The 24914-nt window shown below is 45.4% G+C and overlaps 1 protein-coding gene across 2 annotated transcripts in view; it reads right to left on the reverse strand.

The window, feature by feature from the left end:
- LOC138512916 (cadherin-related family member 4-like) overlaps nt 1-20759 on the reverse strand; it is a 95415-nt gene extending 74656 nt beyond the window's left edge. The window contains exons 1-7 of one of the 2 annotated variants that reach the window (XM_069627684.1): nt 20602-20759; nt 10412-10579; nt 9512-9694; nt 3712-3800; nt 2330-2452; nt 543-646; nt 1-146 (exon numbers count right to left, since the gene is read on the reverse strand). In XM_069627684.1, the coding sequence (XP_069483785.1) occupies nt 1-146; nt 543-646; nt 2330-2452; nt 3712-3800; nt 9512-9694; nt 10412-10579; nt 20602-20725 (937 nt within the window). In that variant the 5' untranslated portion in view covers nt 20726-20759. The remainder of the gene's footprint in view (nt 147-542; nt 647-2329; nt 2453-3711; nt 3801-9511; nt 9695-10411; nt 10580-20601) is intronic. The other variant, XM_069627685.1, reaches the window with a different exon arrangement.
- Nucleotides 20760-24914: the final 4155 nt, after the last annotated feature.

The following is a 24914-nucleotide window of genomic DNA, read 5'->3' on the forward strand; positions in this document are numbered from 1 at the left end:
CAGGGTCCAAGGTGAACATCTCCTGCGGCACGGCAAAGGAGTAGGTGACCTTCGATCCGGCATCCTTATCCGTGGCTTGCACTGTAGTGATCATGGTGCCGACGATGGCACTTTCAGACACCTCGATGGTGTCCCCGGGGTACTTCCTGGCACGAGAGAAAGATGGCTTAACGTAACGATGGCATAAGTCAAAAATCTTAGTCAATAGTACATGTTTAACTTTACAAAATCTGAGGCTCTCATTACAAAGCCAGTTACAGGCGGGTGGGCTGTTAAAGGCAGTGGTAATTACCCAGAATGCACTCATTTCTGCCACTTAAGGTTATGCAGTACCACCCTCATATTGACGGTGGCAAGGGATAGTGTGCAACACTGGCACACATCACTTCTGCACATGTTGCCAATCAAGCATGTGGCCTATTGATAACATGCATCGTGGTGTGCCCTAGGGAACAGCAAACACATGTACATGGACACGCATGCACGCCACCTTCATCGCCTCAAGACCCAAGGCATGGCCGCTACACTGAGATGGCGCTTACACAAATTCCGGCGGCTCATCGTTTAGATCTTGAATCTCGATGGTGACCATGCCCTCGCAGGACAGATCGGAGCGGTCTTTCACCTGGATCTTCAGCTGGCATGTCTAGAAACAGGAAAGGGCAGAATCAGGCCATTGATAGGACAGTGAAATAATATCAGAAAATATATTGATCAAAAGGAGAAAAAAGTAAAGTCCTTCCATAAAGGTCCTCTCAAGACTCAACTGCAAGGAGGAAGGGGCTAAGAATGTTGGGCTTACGCCGCCCCTCCCCCGCCTCCTTCACCAGCTGCAGCGGAATGTGGGTATTCATTGAGCTGCAGCCTGCAGTGGCGGGAGATTGGTTGTGCCCATGGGCACATATTTTCTCACCGAAAAATTAGCATGTATAACTTCCAACTAGAATCTCAATGTTAAAAGAACCAGAGGCTCTTCCTTTTCTCCATCCTACTCTTCATGACAATTGACTGGGACGATGGCAGAGGACATGGTGGTGAAGGTGGCATCACAGCTTTTGGATTACTCGGGGTCTGGAGATCAAGGGTACTGCCATCCGCAGCATTGAGCTGATTTGAGAGAGGCAATCAAATCCTTTTTTCGGGGTATCTCCAATGTTCTGCCCCTTTTTCCTTTCACTAGAGTTCTTCTTTCTCTCGCTGCAGACCTTTTCAGCAGGGCCTGCACATGCAATCATGTTTCAACTTATGTTACACGGATGCATGCAATGTCCACCGCCTTATCCATGGATGCAGACTTGGGATCCACCACTGCCCACTTCCTGGACTTGACTTCAGCCCCTTGTTATTCATCCAAGGGGATATCGCTGAGGCCAAAACACAGACTAGACTTCACTCCTGATGGCCAGATATGACTCTGGTGTTTCTCTGTCTCCCAATCCCTCATACTCAGCTTGTACACCCCCAATCCCTATTGCCCCAATCACACAGAATGAGCTACCCACTTTTCAGCATCAGTCATGCAAGTACAATGTGACCATTCTCACACTCGCCGCATCTCGGCTTTCCACAGTAGAAGACACTGACGTCTTAGACTCTGCATTGGTCGACCCTGAGAAAGACCCCAGTATTGGGATCGCAAATACATAGAAGACACACACACACACACACACACACACACGCGCGTGCATTGCAATCTTGCTGCTGAATGCAATCACTGCGTCGTTGAACGTGGAGCAAAAGATCCGACCTGGTTCCTTGGTCCAGCAGCAGGTGCAACACGACCAATAATCCACATATATATGTGACCAGTCATTACAGCAGAGCCCAGACATTCACACTGATGCCACAAGACGGCAACGCGTCAGTGCAGCGGCGGCGATATCCCCTGTTATCGAAAGATAAGATGTTGCCCATCTTTCTAGGTTTTTAGTACTGTGGCCCGGCACCTCTCCCTTTTTTTTTTTTTTTTTTTTTACTATTGGTTTTCTTGTCCACTGAAAACAATACAAATGGAATCCCTGCACAGTCTCAGAGGCGTTGCTAGGGGTGGGGCTGAAGGGGCTATAGCCGTGGGTCATTTGGTTGTAGCCACAGATAGAAGCTCAGGGGCTACAAGCAAAAAGCTAGGTAGCCCGAGTCCCGACATTCCCGACATTAGCGTAGGGCCGGATTTGTTCCAGACCCAGCACCGACGCTTTGGGGCATAAACATCATCACGCGGGTTAGTGGGCGATCCGCAGCTGCCGCCAGACCAGTAATCCTCATGACATCATCGCAAAGCTTCAACACCAGGTGCATCGAAAGAGTGAGGAAAGAGTTAACCACTCACATGGTAGCCTTCATCAAAGTCTAAAGGGTTTGCAGATGTCCTGGAGACCACACCGTTGGTGGGGTCAACGGAAAAGAAATTCCCATCCGGGGTCGGAGCCGAGGATTCAGAAACCAGAGAATACTGCAGCGGAGAGAAAATGTATTACATGAGTATACTGGCCATATGTGTGGACTCACACTTTAATACTATGCACCCATCATTCGCTGCAAATGATTAGTAAAGAACATGACAGCAACATTATTGATAAATTACTCTATGTATTTCCAAGTTTCGAGGAATCAAAACCTCACCAGGTTAAGTACGTTTCCATCCGGACCAGGAGAACCCAGGAATGATTCCATGAACTTTCCATCCTACTTAAAGGAGGACCAGCAAGAAGGGACACTTTACTTTGCGTCCTTTTCTGGGAATGTCTGGAATTGCCCCACCCAGGTCTGAATTTAATGGACTTCCTGTAAAGAGCGCCCCAGCTTTCCTGGCATTGGTGGCAGGCAGTGGGCACATCCTCATTCATGCGAGTACCAGGTGAATTAGAAGGTATTACCCTATTCCGTCTGACACCAAAGGGGTCTTCCCCGAGCACCCCTGAACCAGAATCCCAAAGCACACAAAGTTCAATCCACTCCCATCATTGACTGGCAACTCCGTAAACATGCCCCAGGGGCAGCAGACGCACCTTTCACTATCACCAACTGCTCATATAAGCAAGAACCCCAAAAGAGTAGTGCCAGCAAGTCAACCTTGAGGTAAAATGGAGTGACGGCTGCTTACTCATCTGAATCAAACATTACCAGCAACAAAGCAATGAGCCAGTGCTGGCCGGATCTGATAGGGCAATGGTCTAAGAAGGTGAAAGAGACTTGGGATGGTTGATTACGAAGTCAACCATTCCTCATCTACCCACTTTTTACTCTGCAACGAGCACTCCAGAAGCCTCGGGCCCATGGTCACCCATCCCTATTGGGGCCAAGGGCTGAGTAGATTGGAGAGAGAGAATTGCTGACACCTGGCGTTTTCACTCACCTGCCCCCCCCCCCCCGCAGCTTAACAAGCATGTTCGGGGATGAAGTCGCCAATAGCAGGGCTTGCCAAGCTTGATTGGTTACTTGCCGGATCATCTGACCATGAAAGGAGCATTGCCAGCAAATTTGCTGGATGGAAAATGAATGACCAGTGCTCATTCCAGCGCACCGTGAAGCTACCGGGGAAGTTCTTCCAGAGCCCAATTGTGTCCTGGACTAAACTGCCTGCTACCCTGCCCATCATTGCTGACTATATTCTAGACAGGGACTCAGGATGGGGGACTTCCAGTAGAGGTCCAGTTGGGACCAGCAGTATCTTCCAATTATAGGAAGCATAGTTTATGAGATTGGACCTACTGTGAGCAAGTTGCCTTCATCCGGGTCTCGGGCCTCCACACTGTAGACGGGGACAAGCATTGGGTGATTCTCATCAATCGATTTCACAGCTGCGTAAAGACAGGAACATATCACATGGTGTGGTCTCTGGACAAAGTCACAACTGTGCAGACGAAGGTCATTGCATGCATTAAAACATATTACATTGCCTGTGCTCCTGGTCCAATGGTTTGGAAATAGTTATTTCCAAACTGCATGGGGTACAGAATTTACTATTGAAGTTAGTGTACTATTACAGTTTAAAATCCCCAAACAGTAGCTTAAGGTGTGCTGCGGCGCTAGACAGTGAATAATATACAAAGCACATTAATAAGACATACACTTTATTTGCTGCAAAGGAGGGGCTTGCTGCAGACTCTGGTAGGTGGTGGCAGGGAGGGTCACAGTAAGGAGTAAGGCGATAATCAAGGAACGCCCTTTCAATAGTACATCCCATCATGAAATGGTTGCACACTAACAACCCATCTAAAATCCTAATAGCAGAGGCATGAGCAGGCATGCATTAACAACCCATCTAAAATCCTAATCATTAACAACCCATCTAAAATCCTAATAGCAGAGGTATGAGCAGACATGCATTAACAACCCATCTAAAATCCTTATAGCAGAGGCATGAGCAGGCATGCATTAACAACCCATTTAAAATCCTAATCATTAACAACCCATCTAAAATCCTAATAGCAGAGGCATGAGCAGACATGCATTAACAACCCATCTAAAATCCTAATAGCAGAGGCATGAGCAGGCATGCATTAACAACCCATCTAAAATCCTAATAGCAGAGGCATGAGCAGACATGCATTAAGAACCCATCTAAAATCCTAATAGCAGAGGCATGAGCAGACATGCATTAAGAACCCATCTAAAATCCTAATAGCAGAGGCATGAGCAGACATGCATTAAGAACCCATCTAAAATCCTAATCATTAACAACCCATCTAAGATCCTAATAGCAGAGGTATGAGCAGACATGCATTAACAACCCATCTAAAATCCTAATAGCAGAGGCATGAGCAGGCATGCATTAAGAACCCATCTAAAATCCTAATAGCAGAGGTATGAGCAGACATGCATTAAGAACCCATCTAAAATCCTAATAGCAGAGGCATGAGCAGGCATGCATTAAGAACCCATCTAAAATCCTAATAGCAGAGGTATGAGCAGACATGCATTAACAACCCATCTAAAATCCTAATAGCAGAGGTATGAGCAGACATGCATTAACAACCCATCTAAAATCCTAATAGCAGAGGTATGAGCAGACATGCATTAAGAACCCATCTGAAATCCTAATAGCAGAGGCATGAGCAGGCATGCATTAACAACCCATTTAAAATCCTAATCATTAACAACCCATCTAAAATCCTAATAGCAGAGGCATGAGCAGGCATGCATTAACAACCCATTTAAAATCCTAATCATTAACAACCCATCTAAAATCCTAATAGCAGAGGCATGAGCAGACATGCATTAACAACCCATCTAAAATCCTAATAGCAGAGGCATGAGCAGGCATGCATTAACAACCCATCTAAAATCCTAATAGCAGAGGCATGAGCAGACATGCATTAACAACCCATCTAAAATCCTAATCATTAACAACCCATCTAAAATCCTAATAGCAGAGGCATGAGCAGACATGCATTAAGAACCCATCTAAAATCCTAATAGCAGAGGTATGAGCAGACATGCATTAACAACCCATCTAAAATCCTTATAGCAGAGGTATGAGCAGACATGCATTAACAACCCATCTAAAATCCTTATAGCAGAGGTATGAGCAGACATGCATTAACAACCCATCTAAAATCCTAATAGCAGAGGCATGAGCAGACATGCATTAACAACCCATCTAAAATCCTTATAGCAGAGGCATGAGCAGACATGCATTAAGAACCCATCTAAAATCCTAATAGCAGAGGCATGAGCAGACATGCATTAACAACCCATCTAAAATCCTAATAGCAGAGGCATGAGCAGACATGCATTAAGAACCCATCTAAAATCCTAATAGCAGAGGCATGAGCAGACATGCATTAACAACCCATCTAAAATCCTAATAGCAGAGGTATGAGCAGACATGCATTAACAACCCATCTAAAATCCTAATAGCAGAGGCATGAGCAGGCATGCATTAAGAACCCATCTAAAATCCTAATAGCAGAGGCATGAGCAGACATGCATTAACAACCCATCTAAAATCCTAATAACAGAGGCATGAGCAGGCATGCATTAAGAACCCATCTAAAATCCTTATAGCAGAGGTATGAGCAGACATGCATTAACAACCCATCTAAAATCCTAATAGCAGAGGCATGAGCAGACATGCATTAACAACCCACCTAAAATCCTAATAACAGAGGCATGAGCAGGCATGCATTAACAACCCATCTAAAATCCTAATCATTAACAACCCATCTAAAATCCTAATAGCAGAGGCATGAGCAGACATGCATTAAGAACCCATCTAAAATCCTAATAACAGAGGCATGAGCAGGCATGCATTAACAACCCATCTAAAATCCTAATAGCAGAGGCATGAGCAGGCATGCATTAACAACCCATCTAAAATCCTAATAGCAGAGGCATGAGCAGGCATGCATTAACAACCCATCTAAAATCCTAATAGCAGAGGCATGAGCAGACATGCATTAACAACCCATCTAAAATCCTAATAGCAGAGGCATGAGCAGGCATGCATTAACAACCCATCTAAAATCCTAATAGCAGAGGCATGAGCAGGCATGCATTAACAACCCATCTAAAATCCTAATAGCAGAGGCATGAGCAGACATGCATTAACAACCCATCTAAAATCCTAATAGCAGAGGTATGAGCAGACATGCATTAAGATCCCATCTAAAATCCTAATAGCAGAGGTATGAGCAGACATGCATTAAGAACCCATCTAAAATCCTAATCATTAACAACCCATCTGAAATCCTAATAGCAGAGGCATGAGCAGACATGCATTAAGATCCCATCTAAAATCCTAATAGCAGAGGTATGAGCAGACATGCATTAAGATCCCATCTAAAATCCTAATAGCAGAGGTATGAGCAGACATGCCTTAACAACCCATCTAAAATCCTAATCATTAACAACCCATCTGAAATCCTAATAGCAGAGGCATGAGCAGACATGCATTAACAACCCATCTAAAATCCTAATAGCAGAGGCATGAGCAGACATGCATTAAGAACCCATCTAAAATCCTAATCATTAACAACCCATCTGAAATCCTAATAGCAGAGGCATGAGCAGGCATGCATTAACAACCCATCTAAAATCCTGTTCATTAACAACCCATCTAAAATCCTAATAGCAGAGGCATGAGCAGGCATGCATTAACAACCCATCTAAAATCCTAATAGCAGAGGCATGAGCAGACATGCATTAAGAACCCATCTAAAATCCTAATAGCAGAGGCATGAGCAGACATGCATTAACAACCCATCTAAAATCCTAATCATTAACAACCCATCTGAAATCCTAATAGCAGAGGCATGAGCAGACATGCATTAAGATCCCATCTAAAATCCTAATAGCAGAGGTATGAGCAGACATGCATTAAGAACCCATCTAAAATCCTAATAGCAGAGGCATGAGCAGACATGCATTAACAACCCATCTAAAATCCTAATAGCAGAGGTATGAGCAGACATGCATTAACAACCCATCTAAAATCCTGTTCATTAACAACCCATCTAAAATCCTAATAGCAGAGGCATGAGCAGGCATGCATTAACAACCCATCTAAAATCCTAATAGCAGAGGCATGAGCAGGCATGCATTAACAACCCATCTAAAATCCTAATCATTAACAACCCATCTAAAATCCTAATAGCAGAGGCATGAGCAGGCATGCATTAACAACCCATTTAAAATCCTAATCATTAACAACCCATCTAAAATCCTAATAGCAGAGGCATGAGCAGACATGCATTAACAACCCATCTAAAATCCTAATAGCAGAGGTATGAGCAGACATGCATTAAGAACCCATCTAAAATCCTAATAGCAGAGGCATGAGCAGGCATGCATTAAGAACCCATCTAAAATCCTAATAGCAGAGGCATGAGCAGACATGCATTAACAACCCATCTAAAATCCTAATCATTAACAACCCATCTAAAATCCTAATAGCAGAGGCATGAGCAGACATGCATTAAGAACCCATCTAAAATCCTAATAGCAGAGGCATGAGCAGACATGCATTAAGAACCCATCTGAAATCCTAATAGCAGAGGCATGAGCAGGCATGGGGCAGAATCCATGTTGTTCATTGGTCCTCATCGCTACATGGGACAGAATCCATGTTGTTCATTGGTCCTCGTCGCTACATGGGACAGAATCCATGTTGTTCATTGGTCCTCGTCGCTACATGGGACAGAATCCATGTTGTTCATTGGTCCTCATCGCTATGTCCATGAGTATTTATGCTGGTAGACTCCCACATTTCAAGTAATAGACATCCAGGTTGGGAGGTGTTCACAGACTCTCCCTCTCCTTTTTATGACATCTTGAGAATATAGTATGATGGGACCTGCACTATCCATCCCTACCCTAAATGGCCAACCCATTGCTTCAAGTGCTAGATGCTTGTGCAACTGGGTGCCTCCAAAGCAAGGTATTCCAGGGCTACCTGGGTAGAAAGCAGTAAGGAGAAAGGGTATTGCCTGTTGACCAAGTCCTGCACCTGCCTGCCCACCATATAACGGATATTCGAAAAAATGGACTATGCACCAGAATGATCTTGGACTTGCTGGTCTTCCAGTTCAAATTGTTGCACAGCCAGGTCAACTTGTCATACACACATCTGAATGCACCAGAACCACATTGGCTGTGGATTCATTCGTGGAGGGATATGAAAATACAGATTGTTTAAAGGGCAATTGTATTCACCTACTTCAATTAAGAAAACAAACACATTTGTCCATGCAGAATACATCTGACTGTGCATCAATACATGTGACTACTGTTGCACAGTCAGATTTCACTTTCACACCAGTCAACAGGTTTGTTATGGCTGAGGTGGATGCATGTTGCCCAAGCCAGCCCATTCCTGCCAGCGGTTTCCTGAATATAACTATAGTAATGTTACTAATGCAAAGTGTGCCGCCTGATTGGACGACGGTGCGGCCCTTGGTTGTTACACCAGGCATTTCACTATTGTCTCACTACCCATCTCAACAGTCTTATGCTTCTATGACACCCTAATCTGACGCGTTTAGCATTTCTTCCAGCCAAACAGTCTGATATTTGGGTAACTCCCCGTTTCCCCGAGCACTGTGAGCTTGAGTGCAATTAAGGCTTGGAGGTTAGTGCACCACTCCTATCCTAGGACCCTCGCACCAGTGGGATACGGAACTGGAAACTTCAATACAAAATGTAATGTGAACATTCCTGATATAGTAGCTAACCCGGCAAATTCCAGTGTCCACCATCGGTCAAATTAGGACTTTGCTACTCCCCAGTATGTATGCCATCAAACCCCCCTGGGGTTTTCAGCAAGCATTCCAAGTGGAATTACCATTGCTCCATTTTCCTGGTGGAATCCCATTACTGTGTAATTTTTGATTTGGGAGAACAATTAGCAATATTGTTTTGTTGATGCTCCGGTATCATTGTTGCAATTTACTGCAAGGAATGCGATTTTAGGTTTTATATGTGGAAATAAGGAGATATGTCCATGGTGTGAAAAAATGAGCATCAACGACTAAGTGTACATGTATGTAGTCATGAAAGACGCGCTCCTTACCCGTTCCTTTCACAAATGCCTCATTCAAACATTCAGGAGGCTCCTCCTTGTCCAAAATATTAATGACAAGAGTCGCCCTGGCGACCGCCAGATCCGCCGCGTCTCTGCACTCCACCACCAACTCAAACCTTCTGGGATCCACTTCGTAGTCAAAGGTTTTCTTGGTTTGAATGTTGCCATTGACTGCAGGGAAATCAAGGACATGGTGAGTACCCCAGTACACAACTCGTGCACAGCATCACGCTTATAATTGTGACAAATTAGAAACAAGGATAATGGTTGAGAGGAATTTTAAAAACACAACTTGATATTTGATCAAATCGATTCGGACACAAAGTAGTCTGCATGTCTCACCTAAAGTACGAGAGTCTCATTTTGAGACCACATTTGCAGCATTTGTGCACGAGGAACGCGTTTTCCTCTGGGCTGAAATAGTTTCTGTGCTCACGGAAAACAGTGTCCAGCATCAAAAAAGGTGCAAGGCCACACATCTTCTGTAAAGAAGGCCATGCAATCACCGTCTTCTGCCAATAACAGTGCAAGGCCGCACTGGCATCTGTGCCGCCACATGGCACCAACACAGCAATGTTTGCACTGTTCAAATAAGGACAGAAAGCCGAGTTGCTGAGAGCTACTTAGGTGTGTGCAACACAGGGCACCTTTCGGAGCTTTTCTGCACTAGTGCATTTTGATTCACAATGTGCTTGATCATGCAGTGAACATGCCTGTTCGCATACAACATGTTCCAGAGGCAGAATTGCAGCATGAAAACATTCATCGATTTAAGTGCATCACCTGGGTCTTTTATAAATTATTCCAGAGAAATGCTAGGCGATGTATGCCCACATTGTGTAAGAGAACTGCTTGATCCAATAAAGGAAGATGGCCGCCTGTACTCACATGCGTTGATCTGAAAGTAATCGGACATTCCTGATAAGACGTAGAGGGTCCCGATCACGGGGACCAATCGGTCATCGGCGGTGGCGATCACCTCATTGGGTGGTCTATTCTCGGTCAGGTTCACCGGGTTGGCAGTAAACAGTAGACGAGCTGTCGTGTTGCCCAATACTGGGGAAGCAACATATACGACATGATTCTTACATGTGATTATAGAAAGTAGAAGCTTTGCAAGAAAACAAACGCTAGGAGGAACCAGAGAGTTAAGAAGTGGTGATGGTCTGTGTGCACAAGTGTGTGTGATACACACTAAACACATATGTACACACATGTATTTTACTTGCCAATATGGCTAAAACCCAGGTGGAAACACGCCTAACAGTTATTTTAACCCCTTGAAACTTGTTTCACTTCCTCCGAATGTCCACGGTCCACTTAGAAAGGCAATTGCCGGATATGTACCTTGAGTTGCTGCGTTTACAAGTAGAGTTAAGCATTTGAAGCTCATCCCAAACACTTCTTTCCTAGACTTGAAAGTGTGGGGTTCAATGACCACCAGAATGACATAACTGAAAGGCTGAGTTAACCCTCTGATTTAAAAAAAAAAAAATCTTTATTGTGTAATCTGGCTATTATGCAAGACATAAGAACATTTTTGAAACTCATTTGAAATCTCTCATTACATCTTCAATTATACATAGAGCACAGTAAAATCGATAAAACAATCGATAGGTTGAGGTAACTTCTTGACAATTCATACTTTTTAAAAAATAAAAAATATTTCATAGTTCACACATTTCATAGTCGCAGTCAATTTCTGAAATTCCTTCCATATGCTGTAGGCTGCTGACCTTATAACCACCTAGTGCTCCCTACATAACGTGTTCCAGAACTGCTCCGATTGACACCTCCTTACATCCACACAATTATTTTTATAGCCTTTTTCATAACGACAACTCATTCTTGTCTTGGGAGGATAGCTCAGGGGCAACATGCTCGCCCTGAAAACAAAACACCACAGGTTTGATTCCCGGGTCGGTGTTTGATAACACGCTTACTACCAGCATGTGATAAAATTGTAATTGGTGATTAGAAACCTCTGGTTATTATGTATCTGCTGGCTTCCAGGGTGTCCTTACAGAGGCGGCATGCTTCCGCCTCCCACACGAAATCAACACATTCCTTCATAGTCCAAAGTGTGTAGCAAATTCATGCAAAGCATCAATATACATCGCTTTAATTCCATCGAGCATAGTTTCGACAGATAGGTAAAGGGCAGATCTGCCTTAAAACTTGGACCAGCATACTCTGCAGACCTACACATCCCAGCCAGTCTCTCAACACATTAGAACAATGGGAAAAGACACAAACCTTAACCCAGCGAAAGGTCCTGGTGAGTGAACATGTGAATCTTGGTGAAGATTACACAAGGGAGGGTGTATTAAGGAAAGTGTGTGTCTTTCTGCAGTTGAAACACAGAGTATGCTGGAAAGTATATGCAGATTGGAAAGGTGCATTGCTGCCACATTGCTGGCTGAGAGATAAACACCTGAAACTGCCACAAATCAAAACGCTGTGCACTATGACAAGACAGAGCACAAAGTAGATCCTGCTTGCGAAATACAAAATTATGCTAGATTCTTGCATTTCAGGTGACTAAGACCCACTTTTCAGTACAAAAACAGATATACTGGAAATAAAAATGCATTTGTGAGTGATCACAATTGAACAGCAGTCCTTTGCTTTCAATTAGCTTCTTTCCTGCAGCCCTTTTTTTTATCAATGTGGCAAACTGAAAGCAAAGAACATACTAGTAAAAACGGCATTCAAACAGAACAGAAAGATGCAAACTGCTTAAATAAGTGAGATGCGGCACTGAGAAAAAAAGGCAACAATTGAAAAGGCTATTTTATTTCAGATACATGTGAATCTCGCACAGGGAGGGCCGTTGTGTCCAGTGCCACAGAGAAGGGGACATTTCTATGCATTTGATTATATATTTTATTTGAAGAAATACTTTAAATATTCTGCCTACACCCCTGCCTGCTTCTCCTGGCTGGCACAGTGTGCAGGGTCCACCTGGCTCTATAAGAGTCATAGACAGGGCCTTAACAAATCTAATACGTCATCTATTGTGCTCTAGTTTAATTGGGGGATGAACTATGTATGTTGACAGAGGTCACACAATATATTGTCACAAAGGTGAAACCATGGCGACCCTTTTTGAAGAGGTGTTCCCTGTAATCTATAGGCGTGTGCTACCTACATTAGTGTCTGGCCGGCAACCACAGACCTCTTGGGATTCTTCCCACGGCCCCCAAGCTGCTTAAAAGCTTTGCCACAAGAAAGCCACACAACTCGGACATGAGCCACAGAGCCGGTTACCTAACACTAAATCACTAAATGCAGAACTCCCTAGCAGTCAATATTACCTGACCATTCAACCTCCATTTGCCCACCACCGGCTCATCCCCTTTCTCACCAGGGGGTGTCATCAGGTATTGTTGGGGCACCACTGCAATCTTCCCCATCGCCATAAGCACCCCACTAACTGATATGCACATGTAATCTCCCTCTAGATGAATCCAGCATGTCAGTCACATGTACCCCTTATACTAAGCAATTTTCTAAGATGGCCTACCCCATCCCTCAAATCCGGCAATGGTTGTAGTCTGGTGAATTATTAGTTACCCATCCAGGTCTCCACGCCCCCTCAACTTCACTGTTCTTGACCTCAGGTTCCTTTCAGATGCAATTGCTTAAACACACCGTTCCCTCGCTTGCACCCGTCCTTGGTGTGCATCATTGCCTCTGCCACAGTAACTACGGTACAGGCCACACTGGGGTCTACTGGCCGGGGGCATGTTCTATATTTATTCAACGTACAATGCAGCTGAGACTCTCATCCTTGATCTTCTGAAGTGGAACCAACATTTCTGCTCCGAGAAGGTCTCGGCATCGGCTGGACACCAGTCGGGGGAATCGTTCAGTTGGACACCTTGGAGCGTCCCAAGACTGCTGTGGCTCTAATTGAGCTCAAGAGGGCTCTAACCTGCCGAATCTTGGCTTCCCATCATAGCACAGGCTAGCAGTGGGCGGGCAGAGCTGTGTGTTCCTTGGCAATTGGCCCTCCTACCCATGAACCCCAGTCCTTATTCTAACCACCACCACAAAATGAGAGCTCTGCTGAAGACTCATCTCATTACAAGTCAGGAGTATCTTTTCCTCTGTCCTCTCTGTGTTGACGATCAGCAGCCAGAGGGGGGCGGCAATATACAGTGGATTGCCAAGGGGCCACACCCTTTATTACTGTGCAATGGTCACATTTCCGTGCACGGCGTAGTGTTCTTAATGTGTTTTATCACTCAAAATGTCTAGCAAGTAAATGCACCTGCAGAAAGGCGCACGACCTCGGAACTATAGCAATGAAGAGGCAAATGCGTTTCACTGAAAGCAGCATTGCCAGTAAAACCCGTGTGATAGAGCACACTTCATGCAGTGCTCTTTGCTAAGCGAAACATTCATGGCACTCGCTGTAGCCTGTGATGAAAGCAGCCAGCAAAGAGAACCTTTCGGAGAAGTCTGAAAGCACCGCAGGCTGCTCTGGGGCCAGCATTACTGGCGGGCTGGCTGCTGCTTCACAGAGATCTCTGTAGACCTGGGCAAAGGGCCATGTGACCAGGACCCTCAAAGGCAGGTCTTCTGCCCTGTTTCCCAGTTTAACACCATCTACCCGAGGCTCCTCCCTGATAGGAGTGCCCCAGACTCCGAGCCACTTACCGAACCAAAAGTAAAGAAGATGACTGCACTGATAGGCCTCTCTCCCACTATGCAGGTTTCTCAAATCTAGCAGGGGTTCTGCCCCCAAACTGCATTGTGTGACATTTAAATTGCACTAATAGGACTCCCTCACACTATACAAGTCTCTCAAATAATATAACTGCGCTTAGCTTAGTACTCTATCAATCCCGGAAACCCACCACAACCTAACTCAATTAAGTCCCATTCCATCAGATCGTTAACACCCTAACCCCCGACAGTGCACCCTTAGGAAACACACCCTACCCACTGACAGAAAAGCAAGACAGAGCCAGAGAACACCCCAGCGTATCCAGAGAAGGAAAAACCGAGGGCCCTGCAACTGCACAACATTGCATAGAGGACCAACTACCTTACTACGCCTGCACATAAACTGGAAAATGGCCCGACCCAGAAAAGGACACTGAGAAAGAGAACAAGACTGTGCAACAAGAGACGCAAACACACAACACTGACAGAACCCACAAGAAGCAGCCCCACTGGAAGGAAACACGCCCAACACAGCCATAACCGGAACAAAATCTACAAGAGAAAAATCCTCATACCTCACACCTTACCTCGCAACAACCACGGTACACCAACACCCCAACACGGAAACCTCGAGACATGCAAAGAATTTCCTGAAACTGGCGGAAAAACGATGGGAGCACTCAACAAGAGAGTGGGAGGGCTCCGACCCCATCACACCTTACATCACAAGAACAGAGGGACAACATCGTTTTCCACTACTTCCTGCACAATACAGCGAAGCACCGACAACCAGCAATGCCACCTCCCACTACACCTCCTCAGAGATATCCTTCCTTTACTCTCCTTCCCCCAGAAGCTCACTTTCTCTAGAGCCCTGGTTCTCTCAAAGCTGGACTACTGTAACAGCCTCTATCTAAATCTGCCTGCCTCTACTCTCCGCCCTTTGCAATTCATCCAGAACAGGACTGTGAGACTTGTCCTTGGCCTCAAGCCCAGGGACCGTATTTCTCCAGGACTGAAATCACTGCACTGGCTCCCAGTGACTGCGAGGATCAAGTTCAAAACCCTCTGCATTGTCCACAAGGCCTTCTGGGGCCTTGGACCAAAATACCTTCAACTCTCTCTTCCTAAATATCTTCCTTCTCGAGCTCTTTGCTCATCCGCCTCCAACTCCCTCAGGGTCAGCCGCTTCTCCAAACGATGAGTTGGTGGCAGATCTCTCTCTGCTGCAGGGGCCTCCCTCTGGAACAGCTTTCCTGCCTTCCTGAAACTTGAGGAGAACCATCTCCGGTTCCGGAAGCACCTAAAAACCTTCCTCTTCGCCTCCGCTTTCTCTGCCCCTCTACCCTGCTAAAGTTACTGAAACTGCACTGAATCTGCAACTGGGCCACTCACCGTTCTCGGTCCTTGGCCCAGCCACTCTCCCTTGCACTGCCTCCCTGGCAACCCCTGCACTACGGGACTGTGTCTGTATCCCTACAGCCCCCTTTCCCAGCACTTGTCTGCACTTACCTCGCACTTGCTACTAGCTGGCCCTTGTTATTTTTCTGTATGCTATTAACCCTGTACTGCACATTCACCTCTCCCCTTCCCCCTTGCACTTTTCCCTTTCCCCTCTACTCTTGCACTTGCGCGATCTTAATGACACCTGGCCTAGTAGGCTCATTGTCTGTCTCCCCTTGTTCCCCCCGCCTCGTCGCGCCTTGAAACACTTATGATATGATATGGCATTTGTAACGCGCCTATACACATCTTAACAATCTGACTCAATGAAGAAACCACCGCTGATCTTCATCCAAACAGCATCACAGCAGAAATACCAAGACTGATCAGCCCTGTTATCAACTTATTGGACCACTTCAATGAAGAAGCAGCCGTCACCGTTCTTCATCCTACCGACATCAACGCGGAAACACCACGAACAGACAACTACAAACTTGAACAACAAATAACCTCAAAACAAAATATCACCCAGAGAATCCACTGTAACCTAGTAAACGCAAGGTCAATGTCCAAATACTCAACTGAAATATACAACCTCCTTTCAGAAGGAGGCATAGACATCCTATTTATAACCGAAACATGGCTAGACGACAACTACAAGATCATCCTCAACAACTGCCTGCCTGAAGACTTCAAATGCATCCAAACAAACAGAAAATCCAAAGGGGGGGGGAACTAGCGATCATCCACAGGGAACAACTGGCCATCAAAATGGAAGATCCTCTAAACATCGAGAAATGCAAATCCTTCATACTACGACTTTCAGTAAACCCCAAAACTATCCTGAAATTCATACTGATATACAGATCACCAACCTACGATGCGTCTTTCATAGACGCTTTCACGGAAGCAATCACCACCCTAGCCATCAAGTACAATCATCTGATCATCCTTGGAGATTTCCACATCTGGTTCGACGAAGAAACCACAACTACACAAAAATCCCTAACCGCCCAACTAGCAGCCATGAACCTACAACAACTAGTCAAAGGAGCAACCCACTCAGCAGGGAACACACTTGACGCAATCTTCGCCAACAAGGATCTCATCACCACGGCACCCCCAATTCAAATACTTTGGAGCGACCACCTTATCATTCCATTCATAATCACAACGGCCAATCCAACAAAAACGCGACAAGAAAAACAACCCATCATGATGAAAAGAAATTGGAGAAGCATAAAAAACTCCAACCTAACCGAGCTTCTAGAACTCAGCAAACCACAAGCATCAACCATGGAAGAAGCAGATCTATACAAAAAAGTTGCCCTACTTCATACCTGGATCACAACAACCCTAGACGACATCGCCAAAGAAAAGCCCTTCACCCCATCACATAAGAAAACCACAGCAAAGTGGTTCACCCCACTGCTCAACGCCATGAAAAGAAAAAACCGAAAACTAGAATCTGAATGGAGGACCAACAACACCTCTGCAAACAAATTGAAATTCCTACAACAGATCCACTCATGTAAAAAGAAAATACAAAAAGCAAAGAGGAAACATTACGACAACTGTAGCTTCAGAGCACCAAACGCTCAGAAAGAACTATTCAAAATCATAAACAAAATAAAAAACCCACCGGGCTGCAACAACATGCCAATTCCATCGATGAAACTCTGCGAGGACCTCGGAGACCACTTCAAAAACATAATAACCTCAATCCAACACACCATTCAAAACAGACCAAGCGAACACAGCGCAAACCCCACCGACACTGACGAGGAACACGCAAACAAGCTACGAAACTTCCCAGAAATATCAGTTGAGGTTTTCTTCAAACTGGTAAACCAAAGCAACAAATCAGGCTCTCCTGATGACCCCTGCCCCCCAGACATATACAAAACAATTCTCAAACAAGGAACCCCCATTGAACACCACAGGAACCTCCTCAACCTCTCAATCTCAACAGTACGACAGGCCTTCAAATCAGCCTACATCAAGCCACTACTCAAAGACACAACAGGAAACGTAGAGGACTTATCTAACTATAGACCCATCTCCAACATACCGTACATAGCCAAACTGCTAGAAACGTATGTCTACCAAATAACCCAAGAATTCATAGAAGAGCATTGCCTACTCGACCAGGCACAAGTTGGTTTCAGACCTATGAGAGGAACAGAATCAGCTCTGCTCTCAATATGGGACGATCTAAAAACAAACGCAGACTTGGCCAACTGTACCGCCCTGATTCTCTTTGATCTGTCTGCAGCCTTCGACACTGTCAACCACGTCATCCTCATAAAGAGATTAGAAGGACTAGGGATAACAGACACTACCCTACTATGGATCAAATCCTTCCTAACAAACAGAACAGAAGCAGTATGGATGAAACCTTTTAAATCCAAACCCAGAGACTCCACGTGCGGAGTACCACAAGGTTCATCCTTCTCCCCGCTGCTATTCAACATCTACATGTATCTACTAATCAAACTCATTAAAACCCACGGCCTCACATGCTACAACTACGCCGACGATACTCAAATAATCTTCAACATACAAAACACCCGAGAAGAAAACACCACACTAGAGAATGGCCTATGTGAGATATTCAACTGGATGAACCTCAAACATCTCAAAATCAACCCAGGCAAAACAGAGATAATGATTGTCTCAAAAAAGGGAGGAGACATCAACTACAACCCCTGGCCAAGAGAGCTCGGGACCACACCAGAACCATCATCAACTGTAAAAAACCTAGGGGTCCTGATGGATAACAATCTCACTCTAGAGCCACAAGTAAACTCGGTAACCAAAAAATGCTTTTTCCTCCTGCCAGCAGCAAAAAGGATCCTACCGTTCCTGTTGTTTGCCAACAAAACACTTACCATCATCGCTCTGATCATGTCCAGAGTAGACTATGCCAATTGCCTATACCTGGGCATGCCCGAACGACTTCTAAAAAAACTGCAACGCATACTAAATGCAGCAGCCAGACTCCTCCTCAAGCTACCCCAAAGAGAACACATTACACCCGCGCTAAAAATACTACACTGGCTACCACTAAAATAACGAATAAAGTTCAAGTCCATGTGCATCACGCACAGAGCAATACACAAACAAGGCACACAATTCCTAAGCGACAAACTACGCCTACATCAACTGACAAGAACACTAAGATCAAGCACCGACATACACCTGGAACCAAAACCCTACAACAGAAAAAAACTCGGAGGATCCTCTTTCTCCCACCAGGCACCCAAAACCTGGAATGACCTACCTAAGAATATACAGAACACAACAAACCACCTAGGATTCAGGAAACTCCTCAAATCATGGCTCTTCAAAGGGTAACCACAACGGAGACGCACCAGAATGCGCAGACATTAAAACAACCATGAAAATAACTCCAATCCCGGCCACTCTCAATCTGGACGAACACTCAAACCAAAAAACTAACCACTCGACAGAGAATAAGATATCATGGAAAATAGCCACAAAAGGAAGGCTCCAGGGACTGATCACATACTTAGACCCAGATGAAAGCCCTCAAGTGACTCACCCACTCGCACGTACCGGTCGCACCATATCCAGACCAGCAGACGCATTTAGATAGAATTGAGAATATTAGCAGGTCTACATTTAGACAGAATTGAGAATATTAGTCTGCATCGCATCTAGATAGGACTATGAATGTTGGCATGGCCGCTCCTATGCGAAACCTGAAGACTAGCACAGGTCACACCTAAAATTGTAGACATTGGCCTGTGTCGCATCTAGATGGGATTGATTGAAGGATAGCAAGCTCGCGCCTAGAGGAAACTTGAATGTTGGCGTGTGCCACACTTGGAATTGTGGACACCAGCCTGCGTAGCATCCAGATAGGGTTGGAAATGATAGCATGCCCACACCAGGACAGATTTCTAGATGCTAGCTGGCGCCGCATCTGGATGGGACTGAGAATGTTGGCTTGCCCACACCCAGATAGAATTCTAAACATTGGCCTGCGCTGCATCCAGATAGTGTGGCACCAGTTAACCCCCATAACTCTGAGACAGAACTGCAAATGCTAGCATGCCAAAGGTCAGGTAACCCACTAACCAATATAAGCTCAAACTCTGCATACTTCTCTCAGCCCAAAAACTCACACAACCATCTCTCGCACAACAAGCCGCACACACTTCACAACACTGCAACAACACATAAGCCGGACCAACAGCACACCTGGCCTGTCACCGATCCAATACCCGCACCAAAACTCGGCAGCTTCAACTCGGTATACACCAGATGCTAACAGAACACCACTCCTCTCACTATCCTACTCCCTCTTCACCTTACTAACCCACCCCACCCCACCCCACCCTATCATTTATAGATCTGCCAGAGCACCTGGGGACCAATTCCGTTGGTGACGGTGCGCGGTACAAATACCTTTAACATCCACCTGATTCCCAGTCCAAACCTTTTAGTTATTTGTTGGTGCAGGCTGGGCCCATAGTACACACACTCTGAGAACCCTGCTTGTGTGTGTGGGGGGGGTCTTAATTGTTGCCCAGAGCTGCACCTCCATTGACTTCAGTATCAGTGTGGGCCGGTGTAAGATGCCTTTGCTTGATTGGTCGGCAGAGCGCCAGCCTGCACTATACACTTTATACAGCATTGCACAAGATACATGACACCCCTAACAATTCGCTGCTTAGACCATGAAGGCAATTATTTGTAATTGGAGGCATGCCATTTGAATGTCCAGACACATTGTATGTATTTGGAAATGATCCAAGTGCAAGCACATACATGATCCGTTATTTGCTGACTTGAACTTACAAAGGGAGAAATTACCTTTGAGGTTCATCTATATAGTAAGTGATAGAAGTAATGGGGGAGTCTAAAGGACAGCCCTCAAGTACTGACTTCAGGGAACCTTGCCATAATATGTAAAGAAGGATACGTGCACGAACCTGCCATAAATGATAGCGCCAAGAAGGCTGCGTTTCTGTGCGCCATCCTGGAGCCTGGGTTAGTGCTGCCAGTGTCGAGAAGGAGTGGGCTTGCAGTAAGAATCCGGTGCCGCGGGTGTGCCATGCAGGCCCTGCCAGCTTTATGGGCTGCGATTGGAACTTAGCAACTGAGCGGGTAAACACAGCCGGGCCAAGACGGCGCAATTAAAGAAAGGCTGCCCTTCCCCTGGCAAATCATTATGTACAAGTACAACGAATAAACATGTCCTCATGTCCTGTGCACATGACCTGCTATTGGATGAGCTGGTACAATGCACACAAACCTCACCTCACGCCCTTACAGGTCAGGAAACAGGGCTGCAATGGGTACTGTGAATCCCTGCTGGTTTTCCTCTCCTTCTGGCTCCCTCAACCTCCTCCTCCTTTGCAGACCCCCGGCTCCAACAGAGCCTCCGCAGACTCTCGGGGTGATTCTCCTCACCCGACTCTCACTGCTCTTGGTCATCTAAACATCTGGTTAGACACTGCCTCCCTCACCCGACCCCTTACCTAACTGCCTGTCATTGTAAATCCCATGTAAAACGAATTTACATTTGCCATTTTTATTTTTCCTTTTTTCCGTTTGCTTTCTACTTTGACCTGGTGTGACGATTAGTGGTCCTGAAGCTTCCCTGTCTCCAGTGTAGCAACACAAATTAACTTTTATTCTGTCCCGGAGCAGTTGTGAGTAGCTGTGCGAGTAATACTCAAAATCGGATTATGCCATTTTGCTCCAAAAAACGGTTTTCACGTTTTTTTATGGCTTTCAATCTTGGGGTGGTGGGCTTTATTCCAAATCTAATTTTCTCTCTCTATCCTTACTCCTTGCCACTGCCTTCCATTCGAAGGGAAATAATTTGCTATCACTTTAATGGCATCAAGGATTAGCACTCCCCCCTGCAACAATCACTCCCAAACATCGGCTAAAACAGGAAAAAACACAGTTTTCATTCAAAATCCATGTAACTGTGCTAGGATATGTGGACCTAATAGTTCTGTAGGAATCATTGCATTTGTGTTGCCACACATTGGTGGCTGAAAAATACTCAAAATACAGCATTTTTCATGAAACAATAAATGAATAAGTATCTCATTGATACACACCGGCCTGATTGCTAGTCCGTTGTGACACAGGGTGTTTGTGAAGGTTGGGTGCGAGACGGATTGGAGGCCGACTCTGAAAGAATCTGTAGTGTATTACAGATAAAAGGCTTTTTTATTGTGCGCCCCATTCATTGTCGGGGAAGCAGTCCCTGGCGGGAATGCGTTGTGTAATAAAACCGTGACAGGTTTTTGGGGAGGGTCCTATCACTTACTTTGATTGGCTGCTCAGAGTGCTAGACTTATTATAGATGGTCAGTATATATGTTACTCGACTGGTCCTTCCATGACCGGTGGCTGGCCTGCCCCATCCCCAAGAAACTTAGTTGCAGGGTCGCAGATTTAACATTCACTCTTGGCCCCTGATTGGCTGGAACTGCTCTCCCCAGGCATGGACCCTAGTTTGGTTCTTGACCGCCTGTGCACCTCTTCAAGGTGATGTGCCTTGACTGTAGGCCTCATTACAACTTGTGCGGAATGGGTTTAACGGCGCCGGTAATGGTGCCGACGGCGTTAAACACACTCCGCACTATTACGAGGTCCCGTCGCGGGACCTGCTCTGGACGTCTGGTTTTTCCCAGACGTCCATAGCGGGTCCCGTGAGGGGACCAGGGAGCTAACAACGGGCCTGTAATTAATGGGCCCGTTGTTAGCTCCCTCCCCATTCCCATTCCCATTCCCATTGAGCCCTATGGGGGCTCGAACAGGAATGAGGAAGCACCGTGCCCGGGTTCCCTAAAGGAGGAAAAACCGGGCCCTCCGATGTCGGAACGGCCCGGTATTTCCCCATTCAGGGAACACGGACCCGGAAACGATTTTGGAGGCAGCCATGGTGCTAACAGCAAAGTTGTAATGAGGCCCTATGTGTTCCCAATGTATCTAGTAGCAGCACCACTTTTGCCCATGGCAGTGCTATCCCCTAAGCAACATTGTCAATGTATTCATGTTTCACTTCTCGTCTGGGTTGCTGACAACTATTCGTCTTCCCACCGCAGGAGAGTGCCCATTGTTTAGCTAGGCCACATCACGAGGTTGTGGACCCCAATATCGAGCTCTCCGGGTCTGCATTTATGAGGATGTATTCCATTTATCTGCAGCTGGCCCTTTGTTGTTTGAAGTTTGGAACGTGCTTGTTTATCTCTGACCTTGGCTGTGAGCTCTGGCCTTCCTGCTCTGTGGAGCCCGGTTCTACTCCCCTTCATCTCTGGTCCTCTGGATTGAGGACTTATGTCTCATGAAAATCACAGAATAATGAAAAATGTATAAGAAACTATCATTTTTTTCTGATTTACAATGGAACCTTTACAAAACATACACATATCTTCATTACAGTATACATACAAGTACAAGACACAGTTGCATTTCCACATTGGAATCAGGCAATGGTTTTATCAATTTCATTGTCATTCTCACTGGTATTCCTGCATTTCTTTAAAAATACATAAAAAAGACATGATTCCAAAGCCCCACATTGTAGAGGGTTTTTTGTAAGCTCTCCCATGGAGCACTTCAAGGAGTACCTATTGAGTTTCATTACATCCACACTGCATTTCAGAACCCACAGTCCATACCTAATATACATTTTCATTTTTCAAAAATGGACAGATTCCTAGGTTCCCTAAGCCATTTTTGGGATTTTTGAACATGTATCTCCGGCCTTGTTTCCGTATTTATTTTTGAGGCAATCAAGGATCTCTTTCCAAACGTAATAAAGAGCCACATACACAGTTTTGATGTTAGGTTCACGCAGAAACCCCAGAATTCAACCCTCTTGATTGACTCGTAGCCTTCTACAGACTGCTCCAGATTTGTCATATAAGTACATCCCATCTGAGAAGATGAAGTTAATACATATCTGGGTGATTTGATTTATTTGTAAGATAAAAGAAAAAAGACATACTCTGGTCAGTTGTGAGCTTTGTGTGGGCCCCTCGTAGCGCGAGCAGTGGCATCTGCTTTGTATCAAGCTTTAGCATGAAGTAGCAAACAGCAAGATTAGGGCGTTTCAGTGGGTACTGTTCAGTTGTGAGATAAGTGGCCAGTCCCCCAGACAATTTTGAAATTGTGTAGGGATTGCAGGTGTATGAAGGGATTTACCCCGTCCCGCTGCACCACCTTATTTTTATATATGGTCTTCAACACCTTAAACTTTGTGCAACGTTCAAAGAAGGGTGTCCTCTCAATGTTGGAAAAGCGTTTCTCATTCAATTTGGTTCGACGTTCTTAACAGGGAGCCATAATAAATAGGTCAATAAGCGGCAGCAATTGGCGGGTTGGCCAGCCTCTAGATTGACTATAGAGCGTACCCCTCTGGAGGCGCACTTGCCTGTAAACGAAGACCAGACCCATTTCTAATCATAAATATACCATTGGCATGGTGGGCGGCAAATTTAGCAACTTCATCCAAAATTGACATGGCTGAATGTGGTGCAGGGTCAACTCATTGCAAACGTTTCAAGTCCTAGAGAAGAGCAGGTCAGTTGATTGGCCTTTCTTTATGTTCCTGTCCACGGTGGCTTTGTAGTCACCGTCAGCTCTCAACTCTACTCCCAGGTATCGGTAACTATCAACATACTTGACATTCTGTGAGTCCATCTGCAGACAGAGCACGGCTATCTTACCGCCAGATACAGCCATCATTTTGGTTTCCCTCATATTTATAACTAAATCGTTCAACTTTTGCTTGTTCGCACAATAATGGGTCTAAACAAGGCAACCAAGATCCTCTGCATACAATAAGCTGGTAATGTGATGGGAGCCTGTCTTAACTGGGCAACCGTCACCTGCCATTAACATTAACGGCAAGTCAGCTAGGGAGAGAGAAAACAACAGGGTGGCAAGTAAACACCCTTATCTGACCCCCTTATTAACCAAAAATGGGGGACGTGTTGGATCCCAGATTATCCAAACGCACGCCAACACTACTGCCTGTATTGCAGTTCATTCAGTACCTGCAGTAATCATTCAGGACAGCCCCATGCAGGCAGCTTATGCCATAGCCGCGCTCTGTGCCCAGTGTGGAAAGCAGCGCTAAAGTGCGCCCATATCAGGTACAGTGCAGGGTTCTAATGAATTGCTGCTTCGCCTATAGGAGCGCCACCCGGTTTCATTTGGAGGTCTCTTGTAAGTAAGAGCATATGGCGATCGCTTTACCCTGTACTTCTGGACTCCAG

Source organism: Ambystoma mexicanum, chromosome 12, assembly GCF_040938575.1.
Source record: "Ambystoma mexicanum isolate Mex_15411 chromosome 12, UKY_AmexF1_1, whole genome shotgun sequence".
NCBI lineage: Eukaryota > Metazoa > Chordata > Amphibia > Caudata > Ambystomatidae > Ambystoma > Ambystoma mexicanum.